The following is a 24,092-nucleotide window of genomic DNA, read 5'->3' on the forward strand; positions in this document are numbered from 1 at the left end:
CACCCAGCGCACAAGTTTGCATTGTGCCCCCACCCCTTTGCACTGTGCCCCCACCCCCACTCTGCCCTGCATCCCCACCCCCACTCTGCCCTGCACCCAGTCTCACACCCTGCCCTGCCCCCCCACCCCCACTCTGCTCTGCACCCAGTCTCACACCCTGCCCTGCATCCCCACCCCCACTCTGCCCTGCACCCAGTCTCACACCCTGCCCTGCATCCCCACCCCCACTCTGCCCTGCACCCAGTCTCACACCCTGCCCTGCATCCCCACCCCCACTCTGCCCTGCACCCAGTCTCACAGCCTGCCCTGCATCCCCACTCTGCTCTGCACCCAGTCTCACACCCTGCCCCCCCACCCCCACTCTGCTCTGCACCCCCACCCCCACTCTGCTCTGCACCCAGTCTCCCACCCTGCCCTGCCCCCCCACCCCCACTCTACTCTGCACCCAGTCCCCCACCCCCACTCTACTCTGCACCCAGTCTCACACCCTGCCCTGCATCCCAACCCCCACTCTGCTCTGCACCCAGTCTCACACCCTGCCCTGCATCCCAACCCCCACTCTGCTCTGCACCCAGTCTGCCACTCTGCCCTCCCACCCCCACTCTGCCCTGCATCCAGTCTCCTGGCCTGCCCCCCCACCCCCACTCTGCCCTGCACTCACATCCTGCCCTGCATCCCCTGCCCCCCCACCCCGTGCCGCGGACCCCCCACCCCGTGCCGCGGACCCCCCACTGTGCAGCGCACCCCCCCCCCCACTGTGCAGCGCACCCCCCCACTCACTCTGCCGCGCACCCACACACACACATACACACTGCCGCGCACCCACACACTCTGCCGCGCACCCACACACACACACACACACACACTCTGCCGCGCACCCACACACACTCACACTCTGCCGTGCACCCAGTCTCGCACATAAACATTCGCACAGACAATAGACATAAAGAGTACTTACCTCCGCTACGAACTTGTTCCACTTCCAACTTCAAACTTGATAGTAGACGCGCGTCACATCCGTCGTCACGTAGCTTGAAGAAGGCGGAGACTGCAGAGCGTGGAGCAGAAGCGGGGAACGCTGGCGGAGGTAAGTAAAAGGAGCCTAGTGCTCCAACGACGAATCGATCACTCGATTAATCGATAACGGAAATCGTCGACAACGATTTCCGTTATCGATTATTATCGATTTTATCGATTCGTTGTTTCAGCTCTATATATATATATATATATATATATATATATATATATATATTTCTAGAATGAGAGAAGTTTACTGCACAGTACAAAGTTTAAGTTGACAAAGCCTCATGACCTAGGGGTTCCAGAGCTATGTCACTCCAAACTGTTAACCCTCATAGTAAATGTTAGCCTGAATCCTATATTCCCCAGCACAACAAATCTGTCTTCAGCAATCTATAGGAACAAATGAATCCATTGTTTGTGTATTTTTATAGCTTCTGTGAGAATCAAAGGATTTAGACGATGGGAACACTGAATTCTGGGGACAGCGGCCTGTGTTCTCAGGCATGGTTTGATCTCAAATGCACCTTTATGTTCAAAGAGGACTGCAGATACAGAGTGCCTCTCTCCCCATGAGCTCCTGACACCTCCTGACCCTTTATCCATAAAAAGTCCGATTTATGTAGCCCATTAGTTTATTGACTAAGCCTAGGGCAAGCATGATCGTTGGCATTATCCTTAGCTGTGTAACATACTTACCAACCTTTGGATTCCCTTAGTTGACACACTCAACCCTTTCAGATATAACAATATGGACACCTTTGGGGTATCACTGTATAATCACACATATTATGTTTAACATTCCCATTTCATTTCATAATCTACTTTAAAATAATCCAAAATTAACCTTTTTTTTTTGGAAAATGTCACATATCCCCCCCCCAAAAAAAAAGTAGCGTGTTGGAAATGAATAGTGAATAAGGTAATAGGATATTTTCTTAATCTCACCACAACTGACTTCTTGTACTAAAAGTATTGCCACTCTATATTATGTTCATGCAGTTGGGCTTTGTGGTTCGTCCAGTATGTTCCTTTTCCATTTACCCAGTCTGCTCCCAGATATTCATGCCTCGCTTGAAGTTTTGGAACTTTAATTCATGCCTTTGCTTATTATCAGGGTCATACTTTTCTTACTATTATAAACAGAAGAGTTGAAAAGTAAGCATAAAATGTCATATATTGATGAGCAAACATGCTAGATAGATAGATATTATTATAATTATTCCGTTCCAAAGGCTACGAGGCTGTTCAGAGCAGCAGAGATTAGGATCTGGAATTACAAATTGCGATAGCATTGACCATTCATGACTCAGAGGAAATTGAACCCTACAGCTGATATGTGGCGCTTTTATAATGAAGTGCAGATGAGGTGAGAAGCTCCATATTACCAAGTTTCACATGATTGCTCCGTGACTTCACTTATTGCCTTTGTGCGTCTGCTCCCTTCATAAACACTAATTAAGGCTCTTCTGTAATTTCATATTAATGTCTTATCTTTCATTTGTCTTTTTATTTTCCTGTTCATTATTATCTGTCGCCTTGCGCATTAATTGTATCAGTAGGCTCTAGGACATGTCAACAGGCTTATTAGAATGCAAATTGTTAAACTTATTACAAAATAACAACACTTGGGAAAACGCGGCGGGTTTTAACTACATGAAATGACAGGCGCTTTACGCTAATGCAGGCTTTCAATCAATAAAATTGGCCTATTAGAAGTATTTGATTTTCATTTTTATTTTGATAACTCCATTTAGCAGAGATTAGATTATTGGCAAATATTTAACCCAGTTTCTGCCGGTGGGATGTGCATTCATGATATTTGTGTGCTTTTACTTACATATTTCTTTACATTATTAACGTAACAAATATTGGTTTGATTTAAAATTTTCTTCTGCTCACTAATACCATATTTCCACCCACCACCCTGAAAATAATGACCCAACAACAGTTTGGCGGTGAAGTGGCCACCGCTTTACTAACAACTCACCATCACCCAGAAATATAGCCCACCATATATATTGAAGACATGTCAGCCACAGCCTATGCTGTGAGTATGTACACAACTCCATTACCCAAGTCTTGGATAACCCCTAAGCCCTGTATGTATGTCCCATTCTTCTTACAGCTGTTTAAGACTAGGCTGGCAAGTATGACACACGGAGCCCTCGCATCTTTATTCCTAATGCCCCATACAGCCCCACCAATGAAGAATGTCTATTACAGTACTTTAGTATGCATTAGTACCTTAATATGCATTATTTAACATGTAATGAAAACCCATCCATTGAATGTTCTTTCTGTGCATCACAGTGGGGGGTCTTATTAGACCTCATGGAACTATTGCATGTACAAGTCCTGAATTTGTATCCAGGGGCGTAATAACTAATGAGGGGCAGGATAGTAATTAAATTACTTGTTCGGCCCTAGTCGAGGATTATCATTATAGCCTGGTCATATGGCAATGGGTGTTTTCTGTAATCCCTGAAGCCAGGCTTGCCTTTTATGTAATAGAATCAGACATATCTGGGAACTTTCTAAATCAGCCGATCCCTAAATCCATTTATTACATTTCCAAAAAAATCTCTACTTTTCACTAGATGTAGTAACTAAAATGGTACACAAAGTGTTATCAAATCGTCAATTTTAGAATTTATCAATATGCGTAGATTACATCTGCTGGAACAAGGATTTCAACATGGAGACGTTAATAATAAAAACTCTTACCCGCTAGGCACTTGTTTCTCCAAGACAACTGAGAATATTTAGTCAGTTCGGGACCGGGATTGCTCTAAGAATCTGGCCGGGTTCTTCGGGAAAAAAACCAGAATGCATCTTAAAGGGAGTGATCGGCTTTGCCATGTTGGTAAAAGAAAGCCAAAAGCAAACACAACAGCATTTGTAATTCCCCATTGGTTTTTGTGTAAAAGTTCCATTTTATACAGGTAGATTCTTTTGCTTGTGAAGCTCAGAATTTTCCACTATAGTCCTATGAATAAATATATAGATAAAACACGAGGATAAACAGATAACCGGCGACAGAATTAAACCCAGCTGGATAATTTGGATGTAATTGCGGTGATAAATTTACTACAGGTAATTGAATCCAGCCCTTTGTGAAATCTACAGCTTAAATGCCCTGATAAGTCATTTGGTATAGAATGCCTAAATATTTATGAAGATTCAACTCTTCCATCATTTTTGCTTTTTATGATTGTAAATACTGGTTCCCATGACATAGATTATGATTGTCTGGTTCCATAGCTAATATGTAGCTGTAAGGGCCAATATTTAGCTACATTTAACTTTTTTATTTGTACTTTACATCAGCATAATATATGCCCCCCCAAAAAAAATTATTTTTCTTTTACAGACGACCTTTCTCATTTGCCATGAAACCATGACTAGATCTAGCACTAAAACAAATGAGCACTTGTGCTATTATTATATACATTTACTGCAGGTAACAGTCCTGGCCGGCTATCATATCCAGCCATCAGTCTCACTTACATCATCAAGCGGTCGCTGGCCTTAAAGTGCTAGTCTGGCCCTGATAGGTAATGTGATTTCTATCTTCTAGCTCTGGAATAATGTCTGCCTCCAGCAGATCTAGGGCTTTGCCTTAGTTAGTTTAATTGGTTTATTAGATACATTGTTTACATCAATAAATTGATGCTAAAATTATTAGCAGAAATATCTTAGAGCAATTCAAAGATTTATCACTTTATCCTCTACATCCCAACTAATGACTTACAGGCCTTCCAAGTCTTTAAGAGGGACAGTCTTTTTTTAAAAAAACCAAGATGCCCCGTTCCTCTTTCCTCCTCTAAGGGTCCTCTTTTTAGGGCACTTGGAATATTTCCTAGGTACGGGTCAAAAAGCCACATAGGTCTTGGTAAAACTCTGGTCCCTAACTAAATCTCCTAACATACTCCCCAAAACAGCAATGCCCCTCTTGGCCATTTTAAATGTTGGGAGTTTTATAATTGCGCAACAAATACAAAATTACCCGTTAGCACTCCTATAATTCCACTACTAAGTTTGTTTGTTCTTGATCGTTTCGTGGGCTTCAGTTTGGAGGTTAAAGGAAACAATGTAAGCAATTAAGACTAGAATTTAGGGAATTAAAACAATGGAGATTTTTCATTAAAATAAGAAATTGCATGGGATTTTAATTTTGGTTTTCCATCCAGAATGTGACGCTGCTCAGTTAGAATTCCCATATGCAGTTTTCCCAATGGCCCCACGGTGATTAATTGGCCTGACAGAAGACCTTGGTATCCTGTGACTATAAAAATACACTCACTTTTTGGAGTTCACCTCTGCAGTCTTAAATAAAGACTGCAAGCTCGAGAATTCACGGCGCTCGGTCGCATTTGTTTTATTTAGGTGCACGTTTACATTAAAAGCAATACAAGAGTCAAGGTTCTGGATGTATTTGTAACCAGGAGGGCCATTGGGGAAAGCATTGGAGAGTGACTGATTAAAAGCACACGGGTCATATTTCAAAAATGTAATGCAGGTTTTTTTATTAAAATCCAATTTCCCTTCATAATACGGTCCTTTTAAAGAAAAATCTGTCTTTTGGCAGCACAGTATTTTGTTTGTAGTAAGCAGGAAAAAAAATAGTGATTTTGATAAGGTAATAATGCCGACTAAAGCCAAGGCTGAGAGAAAGCAAGATATATGTATAAGCAGAACATATGTGTAAGAGAGGCAGGCAGATGCACTGTCCTAGTAATTGAAAGTCAAAATGATGACCGAGGTTTAACAAGACTTGTCAAGGATTCATTTATCAAACAAACGGATGCCGACGAACTCTTGGCCCCATTACTTTGGTTAACGGGAGTTGACTTCCTTTCAAGGTGAGAGAAAATCGGCCATAATCAAAGCTGATAATAATTTTTCTTCTGCTGATAACTGTGGTCAAGGGCATTACATTCTAGGTAGAGCATATGGTATATACAGGTCAGGTACCCTATAGACCCCTGTCCTCAACCAACTCAAGTACATATCTGCCACTGCTGCACTTGGACGGCGTTCCAATTTTATTCATTGCCGCAGGGAGACATTAGTTTTCGTCACTTCATCTACTTGTAGAGGGGTCCCTGTCAGGCTATTAAGGGATACATAAGCAAAGGTTTGCTCCTCTGTAGGTCATGAGTTGTCCGTTACGGACCTCCCCTTTTTAATGGAATCTTTAAATGGCTTGCCCTTATATTGATGTTTTTCTAAGTGAAAGCTGATTTTTAATTAAACAAGACAAGGTTACACTATAGTCATGTCCCTCCAGTGTCGGGCTAGCTAGGAAAATAAATCCGTAGAACTATAGACGTATAGAGTATATGTTTATTGATGCTTTCCATATTATCCATCAATGTCGTGGTAACACTAAGCTTGTGTTTCTTTTTGCATGTTGTTACAGGAGTGGATGATACGTATCAGCATGGACGAGGAGTTGCCTTAGCAGACTTTAATAGGGATGGAAAAGTAGATATCGTGTATGGAAACTGGAATGGGCCGCATCGTCTTTTTTTGCAAATAAATACAAATGGAAAAGTTCGCTTCCGGGTAAGAATGTTTTTGGAGGAAATAAAATGTAAAAACTTGTTTTATTCAGTTGCTGATGCCCTGGAGATCCCCCCTACTTGTTGGAGTTGGGGGGCAGAGCTAACTTGACGAGTAGGGCTTGCCACACATAAGGCAGGCCCCTAATAGACCATGGATAAGAGGAAAGGTTGTAGGTGGAAGTAAACACCACTCCTCCACCAAGAGATCGTAGGCTATTTGGTAGATGTTTGGTATTTGGAAGGTGTAGCTGCATCTGTTTGTTTTGCATTGAAATGGATATAAACTGTCCAATATAATTAAACATTGTCTCTATGGATGCACATACCTGGGAACGTTAGAGGGCTGGCTACCCAGAGCTCTCCTTATGAGAGTGGAATTTTTGAGGGGGAGGGGCTAGAACTAGCGAGTGGGTGTGGTTAAACGTCGCTCCACTGGACAGTGACCCCGGGAAGCAGAGCTTCACCTGGAGACTCCGGGTCAAACCTGGAGAGAGCCCAAGGATGTGGATAAGGTTAGCAGTGGGGGAGGGGGTCAAGTCTTCTATTTTGTATTTGTATATAAAGCTGAAAGTTACAGGTTGTGCTCAGCTTTTTAGAATCGCTGTATATAATTTTTTTCTGATTTGATCCTTCCTGTGCTTTATTTTTTATGTTTATAGCACTGTAGAAAATATTACAGACTCTTACGTTATGTGCAGTTTCCACGAGTAGTATAGAGTTATTGTGAGCTGGTTATCAGAGCGACAAATGTCTATTACCAGAAGTGTAATGGAACAAGTACGTGCTACTTACGAAGTGCACTTCCAACAGAACTTTACCTTGGTCGTTGTCATCTGTTTTTATTGTGGAGTGCCCCGTGCCGTTTGGAAATGTGGTCCGGTAGTTTCAATAGAAGGTAATTCAAAGGGAATCCTGGGATTTTTCAGACAAGATAAGCTCAACCAAAACCCTTGAAGGCCAAAAGATCCAGGGCAACATTTTTAAAAGAGGGCTCACACAATACAGAAGTGCTTCATCCCCTAGGAAATAAATAATAGTTGGAAACTAATGTGCTTCTACTTTGCAACTAAAAACTGCTGAGGACATAAAAAAAATATATATCATTAAGCAGCCGTACTGATTTCATGCCATCCTGCACTCTTCTAAAGTTAGGCGCACCACCTATAAGATTTATGCTCTCTCTGTTTGTTTATCTCTGCTATAAAATTATATACCATTAAACTAACGTTTATGGTGCTATCTCCGAGTATATGTTTCTGATTTACAGCTCTGCAGGTGTATTACTTGCGCTATGTAAAAATGTGTATCGGTTATCAGACTAATCCTTTTTTTCACAAACTGATCAAATAAAGATAATTTGTGAATGTTTACGCCATCTTGATACGTTGCGTTCACTGAGGTTAGCACCTAAGACACCCCCTGAAATTTGCCTACAAAGAAAACCTTCATTTATTTACTACTCAAACATTCCGATTAATTCCATCACCAGCTTTGGTAAACAGAGATCACAGAGGTTTCACCGCCTGGAGACACATTAAATTAAGGGATTTATCTCCTCCAGGTTTCTCCCCTCTGATTTACAGTTCTTTCAAGCAAATGTTTCCAAAATGTGCTGAGCAAATCACAAAACTGTTCAGAATGGAAAAGCATAGGAAAGCAGAAGAAATGGTGTAAAGAGAGGAAAGGGGGAAATGTAAAGGATTTATGAATAAGAACACATAAGAAAGCCAAAAAAAGGCTTCAAGAAATTCACACTTTAGCTGAAACTTAAATACACATCTTATTTTGCTTTCGCCACTTATCAATCAGCATCTTACTGCCCTTCTCAGTTTTTATACACAGCCCAGAGGTGTCTTCTTATCATTTCTTGTCATTAATATGAAGAAATACGCTTAAAGTTTTGAAAAGAACTGATAGGACGATAGTATCATTTGTATAAATTTGTAAATTGCAAAACAAACAAAAAAAAAACAGAATAAGTGATCGTGTTTTAACACCAAAAATTATGAATATCATCTTTTTCTACTTTACAAGGCTGCCAGAAGAATTGAGGATGATTGCTTAGTTTTGCAGATTAGTGTACTTATCATTTCAAGGTATAAAGAAGTTCAAAGCATATTTTTCCACGGTAACTATCTTGCTTTCATTGCAAAATGGTTTCATCTCTGTAAATGTGTGGATAAAACCAATCTCGGTCGATTGTTTTTGAAACTGGATTTCTGTTTTTTTTTTTTTTCCTTTTTCTAATTTACACCTCGAAAACCATGCAATTAAAAGATATTAGAAGAAATATATTCTAGAAAAGATTGAAAGATTTTTTTTTTTAACGCTTTAGCACATTAATCACAGGGAATATTTCACACATTTATATAAATGAATATCAAGTATAGCAACACATTTTCTGTTTTTTTTTTTTATAAACATGGAAATATAAAATGTCAGTGTCAAATATTCATATAAGGGAATATTTTTTCCTTTATATTCATTTAGCTAAATTATTTTTATCTGATTTCTCATAATAAAATGCAAGTTACATTGGAAGTATACTTTTGGGATATAGGAAATACTTCAATCTCCATAAAGAACAGTGATAGGGCAAAACAATTTCAAATGATGAATATGCTAACCAAGTGATGTATTTAGATACTTTAATAACTTGCTGGACACGAAGTATGTGGCCCATTTGTCCACCGGCCCAACCGTTTTCCAATTAACATCTAGTGAACAGGCTGGGATTAATGTCAGACGAGTCAGGCAGCTGTCTGGGGTGTCTGCATGAGTTGGGTGCCAGAAGTGACCCCGAAAATGTGGTGAAGTTGGACGGGTTTATGACAGGATTGCAACTGAAGCCTCAATGATGGAACATGGACAAGAGATCCATGTCTTTATTGGCATTCCAAATGTATAAAAGACATGGCATGTGAATATGTTGGGCAGTAAAGGGGCTTCTTGACTGGGGTGCTATTTGGTTGAAGGCCGACCCTGTCAGTGAAAAGTATTATGTACAACCTGAAAGCATAAGTCGTCTTATTATGGAATCGGAGTAAAGCTGAGAAAACCACAGATGTAGAAAGCAGGGGCAAAAGTAGGGTGTGCAGCTTTTGTTGTGTCCAGCTGCTTCAATCATGGTGAGCAGACTCCGCTCCGACTCTAGCGCCGTTACTTCGAAAGAGATTTAAATGCCTAAACTTCCATTAAGACAACTCTGACACCACAGAAAGTATCATTCAATGTACCGAGACCCCACAAAGTCTGTAAGCAGGTCCCCCTTTCTGATGATCACATAGATCAGGAAACAAGGCTCTGCATCCTTTCTTTCCTCATCGTGCTGTGCGATCAGTGGTTGAGAATTTCTTTAATTTTATTTTCTGAAGACAGCATCGCCTTATTTCTACGATCTTACTGTGAAAATACACCTATCCCTTATGATCTCTGTTATAGCTCATTGCTTTTCTCAGGCGACAAGCTGATGGGAGAGAGAATGCGCGAAACGATTAATTTCATATACTTTACAGGCCTGATTTTTGTTGTGATGATGACAAAACGGTTCAGTTCCAAAAAGCTGCTCCACCTCATTGATGGGACTTTGAAAAGAAAGTGCCCACTCCCGGCCCAATTCCCTCACATCGGCCTGTCTCTGATCACCCCAAGAATTGTGTAGTTCTTCTGTAAAGCAGTTACCACAAAAATATTTAAGAAGAAACTGGAATGGTATAAAATCTTTAATAAAATAAAATCCCAATTGAATGGATAGCAAAAGACGAGATACAAAAAATAAAAAATAACTTTTTGAGGAAATAAAAGTGCAAAAGTATAAAGGGACTACTTTACCACTTTCTGGAATGTGATGGTGTCTCTTTTAATAGGTTAACGCTGTATACTACACACAATCCAAAAATATTCATCCTTAAAAAAGAACGTTTGTGGTTGCTTATCTTTATGTGTTGCTACAATCACAAACAATTTGGAGAAAGAGAGCAGCGTATAAACATTTTACACAATAATATCATACCTGTCTACCATGGAATTGTTAAAAAAAAAAAAAAAAAAAAAAGTAATAACAAACGAGCATTAAAATAAGATATATGGGAATATAAAACCGTTTCCTCTCTGCTCTGAAGAGATCTTACAAATAATCTCTGGCTCATCTCTGTTCGGATGCCTGACACATCTCTCTGATAGTACATATTTTTGATGAAGCTTCAAATCTTCAGAAGAGAAACAAGACAAAATCCCTTAAATCAAAGACATTATAAAACTGATGGGATGTGAAACAGTAGAAAATCTCCACCAAAAACTCAAATGGGCTGTTAACCCGCTCAAGGAAGGAGGGTGATTTTTTTATTTTTTTAACCAGAGCTCTAACAGTTAATAAAATATGTTTTGAACATCTAAGTTTCATTAGAAAGTAAAAACACATTAGTACAGAATCGTAGAATTTTACCATTTAACTTATGAATTCTAATGGCTTTTAATCTTTTTGAGCGAACAAGATATTCTACGATAAGGAACCGTTCTGAACTTTTATTTAGCTCTTACAATGTCACATTTATTTGTTCCATATAGTTTTTTAAGAAAGGTTCTGTCCTCGGAAGGTTCCTGAGGTGTGATTGAGACCAGAAATGACTTGCCTCAAGAGAATCGCCTCTTGAAGACAAACATTCGTAACCTTACTTGTCTTGATATGGACTGTACATCGTTGCTGAGGAAATCACCAAATGTCAAGTTTTACAATGCTAGGATTTCTGTGGTACTTGGTGTTTTTTTTAAAAAAATCAGGGCTCAGGAAAAAAAAGAGCAATAGAGATTGAATTTGGACCCTAGAGATTCCCTCAGTACCATTCCCACGTCTTATAGCCTTGAATCCGTCGGTGAGCGGCATAAATCGTTAAACTATATAAATTGTGTAGCTGCACAGTACGCCAGGGCGGTGTGCATCACCAATAACGACCAGTAATATCGAGGAAGTGCAGCGTGTAACCATATGGATGGGGCAACAATATTAACACTGGGCACTGGGATTGTCCCCCGAGCACAGATTGTAACACCATGACTTGCTGTAAAGGGAAACCCGTAGACCAGGGGTGTCCAAAATGTGGCCCTTCAGCTGCTGAAGGACTACATCTCCCATCCTCCTCAGCCAGCCCCTTAGCTGAAAGAGCTTTATGGGAGATGTAGTCCTGCAGCAGCTGGAGGGCCGCAGGCTGGACGCCCTTACTATAGACAATCAAAAGGTGTCCCAGTAAGGAGCCCAGAAAAGCCCGAGGAAATAACATAATGGGAAAGACCCAACCCGCTTTTCCATTTTTCTGTACAGACAGTAAAATCCATTATCTGTGATGCTGAAAATGCCACCCAAAGTAATCCCAGTTCCACAAATGGTCCGTGTATCGCAGGACAAGTATCGCCTAGCTGTATTCACAGTTTACTAGAAATGTCCAAAATGTTTTTAATTTACTGAAACTGCAATTAACTTAATATTCTCACTTCTAACGGGCTATGTAGTAAAATGGTTTCTAGGCAAGATGGAAACTACAAAAAAGGACAGGGCCTGTTTTCTGTTCTCCGTCTTCTACCTCCTGTATTAAGCCACCATTTGAGCATACTGTTTTCTTATGCTCCGCCATTTTGGTCAGTTTTCCTTTATTTACTCTTGCCAAGTTCAATTTGTGGAGCTGGAACAATGTTCCAAACTTACCTTGCCAGCAGTTTTGGGGTTAATTCCCTGTTACCCCAGGTATCGCAATGCAAGATGATTGTACTCCTTTCCATGTTATTCATAAGCAGTTATGCGGCAGGGCCCAATTTAGCAGTCACTTTCCATTAAACCTGACCTTTAAACCCCCGTATGAATTTAATGTAGCCTTTTATTTGTATTTTATAAAAGTCAACAAGGCTTTTTTGAAAAGAAACTTTTCACGTTACAAAATGCTCCCTTGAAACACAGCTTCTCGAAGAAAAAAAAACACTTAACAGAAGTACTCTTTAAAGCGGCTATTAATGAATACACTTTAATGCATTGTATTTTCTCTTTACATTCTTTTCAGCGGATGTTAATCTGTCTGTAGATACACCTCCCCATTTTCTTTGCCGTCATATTTGCCACTTAAAATAATTTTAAACCCATCATCAGCCAACGCAGCCTTCTGTATTCACTGGCCCTCTGGAAATGTCACCAAAGTGTACTTTTTTCCGTCCTGTGCTGCATCTCTATTTGTAGTAGATCTTTTATGTTAGTGATGACGAACATGTCAACCATGGCTTTTTTGTGGATATGACCTCAGCACAAAATCTTTATTTCATTGCCATGTAGGTTTAGTTGTAATAACATTAGGCATATCTTTTTAATAGAAGACAGATGTTGCACCTGCAGTTTTATAATGTGCAGGTGCAAAATCGGATATCTTAAAAGGACCGCAATAAGAAACTTGTTATTACCTGCCACACCATGAACTCTCCTGTTTGGTGCTACGGAGACAATAATTTGGCATATTCCATCATAGGAGTTTCCTATCCTCCTAATTAATATGATACAACATGTATAGGCATCATCAACTGGTGATCTTGTGTCATGGGAGTACCAGAAAGGTTGAGCTATATAGTATTGAGCTGCATTGCTAGGGAGGGGTATTAATATTTCAAAAATAATGGCACACCTATATGCGCTAACAGAAACGGAAAGCTTTTGTTGGTAGGGTATACGCAAACAAGCTGAAACATCATACCACCCAACTATCCTATTTTTTAAAGGATGGTCCCAAATTTTGACCATTGTCCTTCCAATCTATACTGGGAAACACTGACAATTCCTTGATTAGCATTTTAGTCGGGCACTGTAAGGCGGCTTGGCAGGTAAGTTAGGCAGGTGGCTCTGCCCTTCCTCCAACCTCACCCTACCTCTAACCATAACCCTAAAGAAGGTGTCCCGGTTTGGACACTTACAATGTTGATGGTTATGCATCATAGGTGATTGGGACAAAAATCATATTTCCCCTCTTCATACACATGCCTAGTTCTCCTTAATTAAAAACCCAAGCCTGGCTAATTCTCACTTTTATAATCAATGGGAATGTTTTTATAATGAACAGCCTGGCATGGAAAGTCCTAACGCTGTTTAATTTGCATCATGTGTGCATGAAGGCTGTTGCTATCAAAACAGTTTCTTCAATGTTTGCTTGGATTCAGAATAGTTTCTCATCATTTTATCTGTTATACAGCCGGCACATTCATAGGAAGATTTGCCTTTCACAATAGATCATTCTGAGCTTGTGCCCCTCTTGTTTATGCTAACAGGATATTGCTACTCAGAAGTTCTCAATGCCATCTCCAGTCCGCACTGTGATCGCTGCCGACTTCGATAATGATCAAGAGCTTGAAGTCTTTTTTAATAACATCGCCTCCAGGGTGTCTTCAGCAAACCGTATGTTCAGGTAAAATTGCATATTTCCTTACTAACAGAAAAATGTTATCAAGATTTCACGGTATATTTATATAGAATTGTTCAAAAATATTGTGAATTTATTTATTAGTTTTCCTTCAGTAAAATGTTTACCGGGGAATAAAACAAAGTGATTTAATATATTACCAAACATCATCCTAATCCTAATAATCCTAATACACAGAAATAATGTATTTCTTTACGCTTCTCCAATATCTCCTCTATAATATAGGACATGAGAAATGATTTTTCTGTTAATAACATAAATTTTTTTTTTCCTTTCTTTCTTCTCTCTCTTCTTTCTCTCTTTCCTTCCTCTTTATACACCATCCTCAATGTTTTTAAGGCGTTCCAATTGACTTTTAGCTTCTTCCGGTGTTTTACATGTCCATCTGGAATTGTCTTTATAAATTATAAGACTTACAGGGAAACCCCATCTATAAGAGATATTTTGAACTCTCAGTTATATTATATATATTACCAAACATCAATAACGAGATGCTAAATACAATATTGCTAAAATAAGAATAGTTGTGTTTTTTATATACTTGGCGTACTAACACAGCTCTTATTTATTGAATATGTGCATGATTGTCCCTTATATCAACCACTTGGAATTCAGACATTATTTTCCTTCAATATTTTTAAGGTTTCCTTGAGGTAAGGAGAGTGCGAGAGGAAGGGAGTGAGTTTATTTGTGTGTGAGCATGTGTGTATGTGTTTGTGTGTGAGCATGAATGTGTAAGTGTGGGAACATGTATGTGTAAATGATGTCTGTATTTGAGCATTATTGTTTTGTGTTGGAGCTTGGATGTGTGTTAGCATGGATGTGGATGTGTAGGCGTGTGAGCAAGAAAGTGTATGGATGTGTAAATGCTTGGGTGTGAGAATTGGTGTGTAAGTGTATATGAGCATGCACGTGTATATGTGAGTTTCCATGTTTATAACATGAAGGTGTAAGTGTGTGTTAGTGAGTATGTGTGTGTTGATGTGAGCGTGTAAGTTTGTGAAAATGTAAGAGTGTGTGTAAAAATATGTGCCAGCCAGTGCATATGTGAGTAACCCAGGGGGGTCAAGGGATGAATGGGAGGGGTATCAAATATAGGATGGAAACGTATTTTGTGTTGATGAGGTTAGTAGAATTCTAGCAATATGACCATCTGCAAATAGTTCTAGTTCTGCTAAAGTTCAGGGGCATTATGCAATCCAGGGAGAAATGTGTATTGCAAAGCTTTAAGAAACAAGCATCCTTCTGGAGTCCTAGTTGTAAAAAGCATAGTCTAATAATCCAAGGTTTTTTCATCCTGGATGTAAAAGTCAAACAGGGGACTCCCTTCCTCACTGGGTTAAGGTCCATGGATGAACTCCACATAGCAGAGTGCCTCTGGTGGTTCGGTTCAAACCCTGTTATTCAGAGCCTCTGGCAGAGAGTTTGGGCCAGGAAATACTAACAACATCTGTACGGTTCTGGAAGGCCCCTTCCTGCTAGTCATTGCGCCATTCAGACTACTACTCTGGACAAATACACGTCATGTAAACTGAGGTGTTTATCTGTGCCTTTCTCCGTTCTTTTGGCGTGGTGATCCCGCTTATCTCGGGATTCTGTCTGATGCAGTCCTCAAAGAAGTCTATGCAAAAAGAAAAGTAAATGAAAAGACGTCAAATAGGGCAACCATGCCTGGCTCCAGAACAAACTGGAAATAGGCAGATCTTCCAGCCATTTTGCCAAAACTGAGCTGTAAAAGTCTCTGTACATTATGTCAACTTACGAACAAACATTATGAAGGGACCTACCAACGGGTCAAAGCATGGGACAAACAATTACAGGCTTTCTCCTGATTGACTGACGAGAGAAGACGCAGCTTCCTCTCATTATCGATGTGATATATTTAATTGGGAACATCCTGAGCTCCCACAACTCCATATCTCAAAAAAGGGAGACGACGGCAATTAACCAGCCTCAATCCTCTCGTATAGTATTCTTAAACATCTGAGAGTTGAGTATTTTAGAAAATCACGTAAGCGTAAGTGTTCTGAGATTGAGACGAGATCTCTCTATGAATGTCATTTTTTTGTCAGACAATTAAAAATTTAAGATTCTTGAAAATTTTAACCTTGGAGAGTTTTGTACAGTTAAAATGAAGTCTCCTTCAGGCTGTTCATTTGTGTGAAATGAGGAAGAACTAATACTTGATTTCCGTGGCAGCTTAGATGGGAATATTGTGCAATAAATGAAAAGAAAATAAGTTGAAATAGAATTCATAGCTTTCATAAAAAAAAGTTGCATTAAAGAAGAGTGAACTAATTTCTTCTAAGTCCTTTCAATGAAAGATACAGATCAGTTTAGTTATGCACTTGGTTTGTTTTTTGTTTGTTTGTTTTTCTAAATATTGAGTATTTTTTCTGTGTTTTTATAAATGTAACAACCCAGTAATGTAAACATTGTATCCATGTTGCCTATAGGAGAACATTATTCTGAAACAACAAGAACACTGTAGTTGTTTTTGGTAAACTTTCTTGGTACCCTCCTCACACTTAGTTGATGTAGGTTCTACTGTGTCACCTTCAAACCCATGGGGTTCCTATGTATATGTAATATACATTGCAAATGGGTGAAATTCTATTTTTCTATTAGGAGAGTTTTAGTAACGTTAAGGATCGTTCTTTTGTTATATGTGAATGGTCCTTAAACATACCACTATATGCAAAATCTTGTGGAAATCCTGTCCAGAAGAGCGGAAGCTGTTATAGCCACAAAGAGGGACCAACTACTTATTAATGTCTATGTATTTAGAATGTGATGTCATCAAAGTCCTTGATGGTGTAATGTCCCAATACTTTTGTCCATATAGTGTACATGGGAGTGAAGGACCAAATTCTACTGGAGGCATGAGTCAACAATTCCCTTAACCTATGGCATTATGGCACTTCTCCATTACTTATATCCGAGGAGGTCTCCTCGCGGCCCTTCCTCTCTAGGTACCAGCTTTTTGTAGAGGTTTCATTTAGACAGTTACTCACCTTGCTAATTAAACAATCTGCTGGAAGTTAATGTCTGCACAGTCTCGCACCTTCTCTGCTACATATAACTATTTGTGAAAAAAAATCAATTATTATGCCTGTGTCTATGTCATCTTTCATAGCTGTATTATGTTGCTATGTCATGCTTAATTATTTTACATCTTTTCTACATCTACACTCATTAAGTGACTGTGACTGTTCCAGATCTACAATTTGCTGTTCTAATTTATATGTTCAGATCATTGATGTTCAAATCATTCTCCCCGTTATGCCATGGATATGTCCTGGACATTTGGCAGCTAATCTTGTGTGATTATCATGGTTAGACATTTTACAGCCAGCATTATTCACTCTGTTATAACCTTCAGATGTTTTCCTCACTGCCTACTAGCTATGCATCTGTATTAGAGAATACCATTAATCAAGACTTTATGAATCTCCAAGGACCCAAATGTATCCTGACCGGGATCTGAACAAAATGTACGATTGTGACATATACTCCCAAGAGAGGTTCATGGAAGCGCTTACAAAATGAAGATGGCTTGCGCTTGCTTTAAATCAATAATTAGGTTGGCCTTTGTCCGAAATAAGAAATTCTTAAGTGTATATCGGTTATCCATCCTCCATAAAAATTGCATTCATTTTACTTCGCTTCAAGAGCAACATTCAAGAGTAATTCCGAGCAATATAATATATTGCTTCTAAAAAGGCTATGTTTTTTTTTTGTTAAGAAATGTTATTTAATGAGTTGGAAATGACTTCTTAAAATGTGTTTTCCTGATGCATGGCATGGTATAATTCAGATTGGGATATAAGAGACCGAGCTAAATTGGATGGACTGAGCTAAAAGGCATTGCTTTCCACGTTGCTATGATGCGTAATTGTCAGCTGCTTGATACAGAATTTTATTGTAACCAAGAATAATGACTTAGCCTATCTTCATTTTACACTGCCACATTACAGAATGGAATTCGGCTCATAAGATAGCAATGCTTGGGACATAATGACTGGTATAATTGCCTGTTTTCAATCACTCCCTTGCAGCCTCAGCTTTGTCATCTATTCAGAAACGCAGCTGATCATAAAACTGTCAAATAATAATATAAAATACACACAAATTAACACTCTTTTAATGGCATTAATGGCTGAGATCGGGATCCCAATTTCCTGCCCTGGAAGCTTTCCTAGACCTACTGCTGAGCTGTAATACTTACAAGTATGGTTACAAAGCACCTGAATACAGTATTAACAAAATACTTTGTAAATGTGCAACACATTTCAAGGTCACTCTAGGGTGATCTATCATAGTTATAACATTTGTATTTCTTTATACAATAAATACATTTATAAGGGGAATAAATTGTTATTGAATGTGTGCCAATATTACTATTATTATTATTATTATTATTAACCATATATTAATATTATTTTTTATTTATTTAAAGAGTTGGACGTCGAGAACATGCTGATCCTTTTATGGAAGAGCTCAACCCAGGAGATGCCTCTGAAAGCGATGGACGGGGAACTGGTTAGTTTAATGTACATTATCCACGCTAGACCCTGTCTGAATTCCACGATCCATACCTAGATTTATTTCTAAGTGGCACGTATGGACCTGTAGAAGAACTGATTAGCAAAGGCTGTTTATTTACTCACAGAGCTGCAATATGTTGTGCCTTTGACAAATAGTGTTATTCCATATTATTGAATTTTTAGATCTTTACTATACATTATTGACCGCAATGCACCCTTAGGCAGGATGGTCTCTGTGTTATTTTGTGGTGTAATTTCACAATCATTCCAGGGGGTGGCACTAGAGATTTGTTCACTGTTCTGTAACTTACCACATTTTCGAGCTGTGACAACAAAAGTAGCCACGGTCCACAGAATAACTTCAATGGCAACTAGAACAATCAGGTTTCATTCTATATTATCTCTGGTTGAAAGTATTTGACTTGACAAATTCACTCTCCCTGGTTTTTGTATATTTTTCGTTTTAATGTAAGTCTTACTGAAAGTAACTAAATTTGTATTTGTAAAAGTAACTACATTTGTAAAAAAAACTAACTTTTTTATATTAAACAGCAGAACAAAAGCATTTGTTGCATACATCATTTTAAACAATTGGCATAATCTTTTTATATAAATATATAATATGTTGGTAAAAAGTCACCCTGCCAGCGGTATTATCCTTACAAATCTCTCCCTCTTTGGTTCTATTTAACTTATATTTTAAATTATAAGGATTTGAATGATACAAAGAACACTGAGCAGGAGACTGACTGCCACGTACATGGTTTTCGAATATAATGTTATGTCCATTAAAACCAAATATAATGTTCTAACCATAAGAGTAAGGGGGATTGTAAGCGCGAATGTGTTACTGAAAATAGCCTACAAGCTGTTGACTTTTTACATTGTAATGCTCTATTGAATAATTTATTCTAGGTGGTACTGCAAGTCCACTTGAATTATTATTACTCACCTAGTCTATACTTAAAATGCATTCATGGTTCTCAAAAAAGAGAGAAATTAGAAAAGAAAAAAAATTGGGTTTCCGTTAAGAGCCGTCATTAGCAGCCATCCGCGGAAGGGAATGGAGTCTGATTATTTAAAGAAAAGGTATTGGTATTTGAGATAATGATATCTGAGTTATAACCTCCTGAAGTCTGTCATGCTGTTTGATCAGTCTTGTAATCGAATGCTAAGCACACAAGACAAGATGCACTTTGATAAGTTTATTCGTGAAAAGCCAGCAGAATGGCCAGCTATATGTAAGGGTAATTACTGCGACTACAGAAGGTTGAACACCATATAATCATGTTGATATTGCACCAACCCTGTGTATATTGCTTTGCATGGGTCATTATGTTAGAGATGTATTACATGGAATAGGAAATCATTTAGTGATGAGAATTGTATTTTATATATTTTGGATTTGAATGCAGTTTCCAATTAATTTGTTTACCGACCAGTTAGGCCAGTTTGGTGTTTTGGTTGATAAGGCCACATTAAATCATTTCAAATACAGATTAAAGTTTGGGGTGAATGCTGGTGGGCTCTCTACGTCCTATAGGCGACTGTACAGCAGGGGCGTATGTAGAGTATTTGGCCCCCGGGGCGGATCCTTTATTTGGCAAACAACTACACTTTCACTCACGCTCTCTCACACTCACTCTTACACTTTCTCACACTCTTAATTAATGTCCCTCACTCTTACGCTCTCACACTCTCACTCACTCAATGTCTCCCTACCTTCTCCTTTCCCGCAGCTCTGCTTCTTCACTTGCGTCTTCTTGTTCTTCTGTGTTCTTTATTCTACCTTCTTCCGCTTTTCCTCGGGCCTTCTTTTACGGTGAGAAAGTGGGAATTTCTGGGAGACTCATCTGATGAGTGGCATCCGGGACCTCCCCTGCCTAAGTATACCACTGCTGATGAGTACTGCAGAATATGATGCTATATAAAAACTATAAAATATTTATATGTATGTATATATATATGTTAATTTAGGTGGAGCTGTGACGGATTTTGACGGTGATGGCATGCTGGATTTAATCTTGTCTCATGGAGAATCAATGGCTCAGCCATTATCAGTATTCAAAGGATTACAGGTGAGATTGGAAACAATGCTTTCATATTAGAGTATCAGAGTACGGGTTAATAGAAAATGCAAATAAATAACACATTATCGTGGCATAATCCCAACCGTAGAATATATGGGGGTAGTAGTGGAAGGTATAGGGGATCTTAACTGAAGTAAATCAGTAAATTAACTGAAGAGAGTTCTAAAGAATTTAGAGAGGTGAAAAAAGCGAGATTAGTGGTGCAGCCCAGTTGGGTTAAGTGCTGCGTTAACCCCCGAAAGGTCAATAAAACTAACTTTACATTAAAAACGTCCCAAAGCAAATCTAGGGACATTTTGCAATGGAGTACTGTAGTCATTTATAATATAATAATATAATATAATATTTAAGCATTTATTTAGTATGTTACTGGGGGACATTACAAAGTGGCAAATATTGATTTAATTGAACATTCCTGTTACCAACGTCAGTAAAAAAAAATCCTGACACGTATAATTAATTTTGTGCCTGCCGTTGTTTGGGATGAGTTCCATTTTTCTTAAATACACTTAGTTTAAGTTTAAAGACGTGGTTTCTTTTTTTTGTTATTCAGAATATTTTATTGTTACTGTTTAAACATTTTTAGGGCGTGAAAAACAATTGGCTTCGAGTGATACCGCGTACCAAATACGGTGCCTTTGCACGTGGGGCAAAAGTCGTCCTGTACACAAAAAAGAGTGGCGCTCATTTAAGAATTATAGATAGCGGGTCTGGTTATCTTTGTGAGATGGAACCTGTGGCTCATTTTGGACTAGGTAAGTACTTTTTTCATTTTTGTAAATGTATTATAAAGATCTGCGAAATGGTAGACGGTCCCTTTTGTCTCATTACAAACATCTAAAATGATACACATAGTAATATTACGGAATGCATGCTTCTGCTCATTTGAGGCTAAATTAGCAATAATTTGGATAGATGTTAAAAGCTGGATCAGGGAAAGCTTACATTTAATTGGATGTTTCTACTGTCAACCTCGCTAACGCTAACTGCAATTGAATACAGAAACCAAATAAATTGTTATTTTCTTCTCACTTCCATGATTGCTAAAATTCAGAAGAAACACTTAAAAAATATGCCAATATTACTGTAGAAGTTCCAGATTGTAAATAATTGCAAGTAATTAAAAATAATGCTTCTCTATTAGTGATGTTGGGGGAAAAAATTAAATTAAATATATTATAACACCTTTCTGAGGCATTGGAGATCTTGGATGTAAAACCACAATTCAGGTCTCTTTACTAATGTCCAAGTCGTAAGTTGACTTAGATGACTGACCTTACTCTAAACCAGGGGTTCTCAAACTGCGGCCCTCCAGCTGCTGCAGGACTACATCTCCCATAATGCTCCTTCAGCTAAGGGGCTGGCTGAGGAGTATGGGAGATGTAGTCCTGCAGCAGCTGGAGGGCCGCAGTTTGAGAACCCCTGCTCTAAACAATGGATCTTGAAAGACAACTTGAACAGCAACTTGTCAATTAATTATCAGCTGAGTTAAGTGCAGTTGACATTGAGAAATCTCCTGTGAAGCCGAGTTGATAATGTGAGTCCAGTCGATTCTAAGTTCTTTTGCAGACCCATTAGTTGAGTTGATGGTGGAGCTGGTTGTGGCGCCTGCCCATCTTATTGTGTTTAATTGAGTTCTCGGTGAACTTTTTACTTTCTGAGGAGCGCGGTATGTGGTTTTGAGTTTGAGCTCTTGAGTCGAGTCATCGAGAACTAAAGCGTAGTTGCAATTCAGATTGATAGACACGTTGGCCTGAACAAAACAACTTGACTGTCAGTGTCATGCGGCTTCTAAATAGACCCATTTCTCCTACGACAGGTTGTTGCACTAGTGCGATCTGTTTAACAGTGTTTCGTCAATGCATAACACATTTAGTGTCTTGCTTGAATAGATGTTTGACTTAAATTACAGTAAAGAATATTGCTTCTTCAATTGGTTTTTTTGTATGTTATTTGACATTTTGTTGCACCAGTAAACACATATTGCTTCTTCATGTAAATTTCGAAGCTTGTTTCCAGTTAAAAAATATAAAAATCTAATTCTGCCGTTCACCACGTAACATGAGAAATAGCCGGTATTCTTTCATTGTTGAGGTCATCAATGAGTTAAAAAATTCTGGCTAAACTTAAAGGTTTGTTATTTTAGGAATTAAAACAAAAAATAAGCTTTGATGGTCTTGGCAGCCTGTAAGCTTGCTCTGCTCTCCATCTTTCATCTCATTCCTTTCTGCTTGTTTCATTAGCAAGGATGAATTTTCTATAATTGAGAGTCAGAGAAGCAAGGGATTTCACAAAGCGCTGGTTACATTAGTGTTTTATTTTCCATGACTAAAAGAAATGTCCAAAGGTAAAAAATCATCAGAGCTACAGCAAAATTGTCTATGTGTAGGTAGTTCTTTGCTGAGTGAGTTACGCCGTTGGAATTAACTTGAACAGATAATGTCTACTTTCCATACTAAACAAATTTAACATGTTTGTGTTGCATGGTTTCTTTCAACTCTTTAAAACTCAACAGTTACAATGTTATTTTATATAGCCTGTTCAGTGAGGCGTCTAAGTAGACGTTGGACATAACGATGAGGTACTTTGAAAAAACATGGGATCTGGTGAGTTCTATGTTCCAAAAACAGTGGATCCAACCTGTTGGTTTTAGTAAGATCACAGATTTATTTGAGAGGTTTGTGAGCAGGCCTAATAATTCTACATGCATGTCTTGCGCAACCCATAATATGTGGTGGCCTCCGTTTTTTTAGACTCTTTAGTTAGTCTGAAAATCTTCTCCATCTCAGTCCCTTTCTGCCAAATTCTATACACATCGGATGCCATAACTATTGCAGAAGGCCTAAAATCCAACTAAGATTCTAGAATGTCTCTTATAAACATGAACAAAAAGAATTAAATATTTGTATACATCGCTAAGCATTGGGTGAACTAATGTGCCAATAACCTTGTTAGGGGAAAGTCAAAGGGGGGGTATGGTATAGAGTTTTATATACTAGTAGGAGTAATCATGTAGTAATATGTGGGGTAGAAAGTGAGCAGATGTCCTATCGGACCCTGTTAGACTTCTTAGTCGGAAGTGAAGAGTTGCATTTGAAAAGAAATGATTAAGTACAGGGACAGTACATGGAATAGCTAAAAAAGTAATGTAGGGTGGCAGGAAATTGAAGGAGCGGAAGAATAAAAGAGTAGTTGTTTGGGGAATTAGGACATTTATCCCTAATACCAAAGTGTTCGTTTACAGTAAAGAAAGCCTGTTTTTAGAGTTGTGTTGCTCATTAATACTCACGAGTGGAAACCTTGTTGACCTTTCATGCTCCATTCATTGTTCTATGACATGTTCCCATGCTTCCAGTTCATTGGCAAAGAGGATGCCAATTACTAACAACTTCCTGCTGTTTATCTTTTCTATTGTCTTGC

At 38.7% G+C, this 24,092-nt stretch overlaps 1 protein-coding gene across 2 annotated transcripts in view; it reads left to right on the forward strand.

Moving 5' to 3' along the window:
- CRTAC1 (cartilage acidic protein 1) overlaps positions 1-24,092 on the forward strand; it is a 118,273-nt gene that overhangs the window by 84,365 nt on the left and 9,816 nt on the right. For both annotated transcript variants that reach the window (XM_053451332.1, XM_053451333.1), the window contains exons 7-11: positions 6,446-6,591; positions 13,884-14,020; positions 18,495-18,577; positions 20,560-20,660; positions 21,259-21,427. In XM_053451332.1, coding sequence (XP_053307307.1) covers positions 6,446-6,591; positions 13,884-14,020; positions 18,495-18,577; positions 20,560-20,660; positions 21,259-21,427 — 636 coding nt within the window. The remainder of the gene's footprint in view (positions 1-6,445; positions 6,592-13,883; positions 14,021-18,494; positions 18,578-20,559; positions 20,661-21,258; positions 21,428-24,092) is intronic.

The sequence above is a fragment of the Spea bombifrons genome, chromosome 11 (genome assembly GCF_027358695.1).
Source record: "Spea bombifrons isolate aSpeBom1 chromosome 11, aSpeBom1.2.pri, whole genome shotgun sequence".
Lineage (NCBI taxonomy): Eukaryota > Metazoa > Chordata > Amphibia > Anura > Pelobatidae > Spea > Spea bombifrons.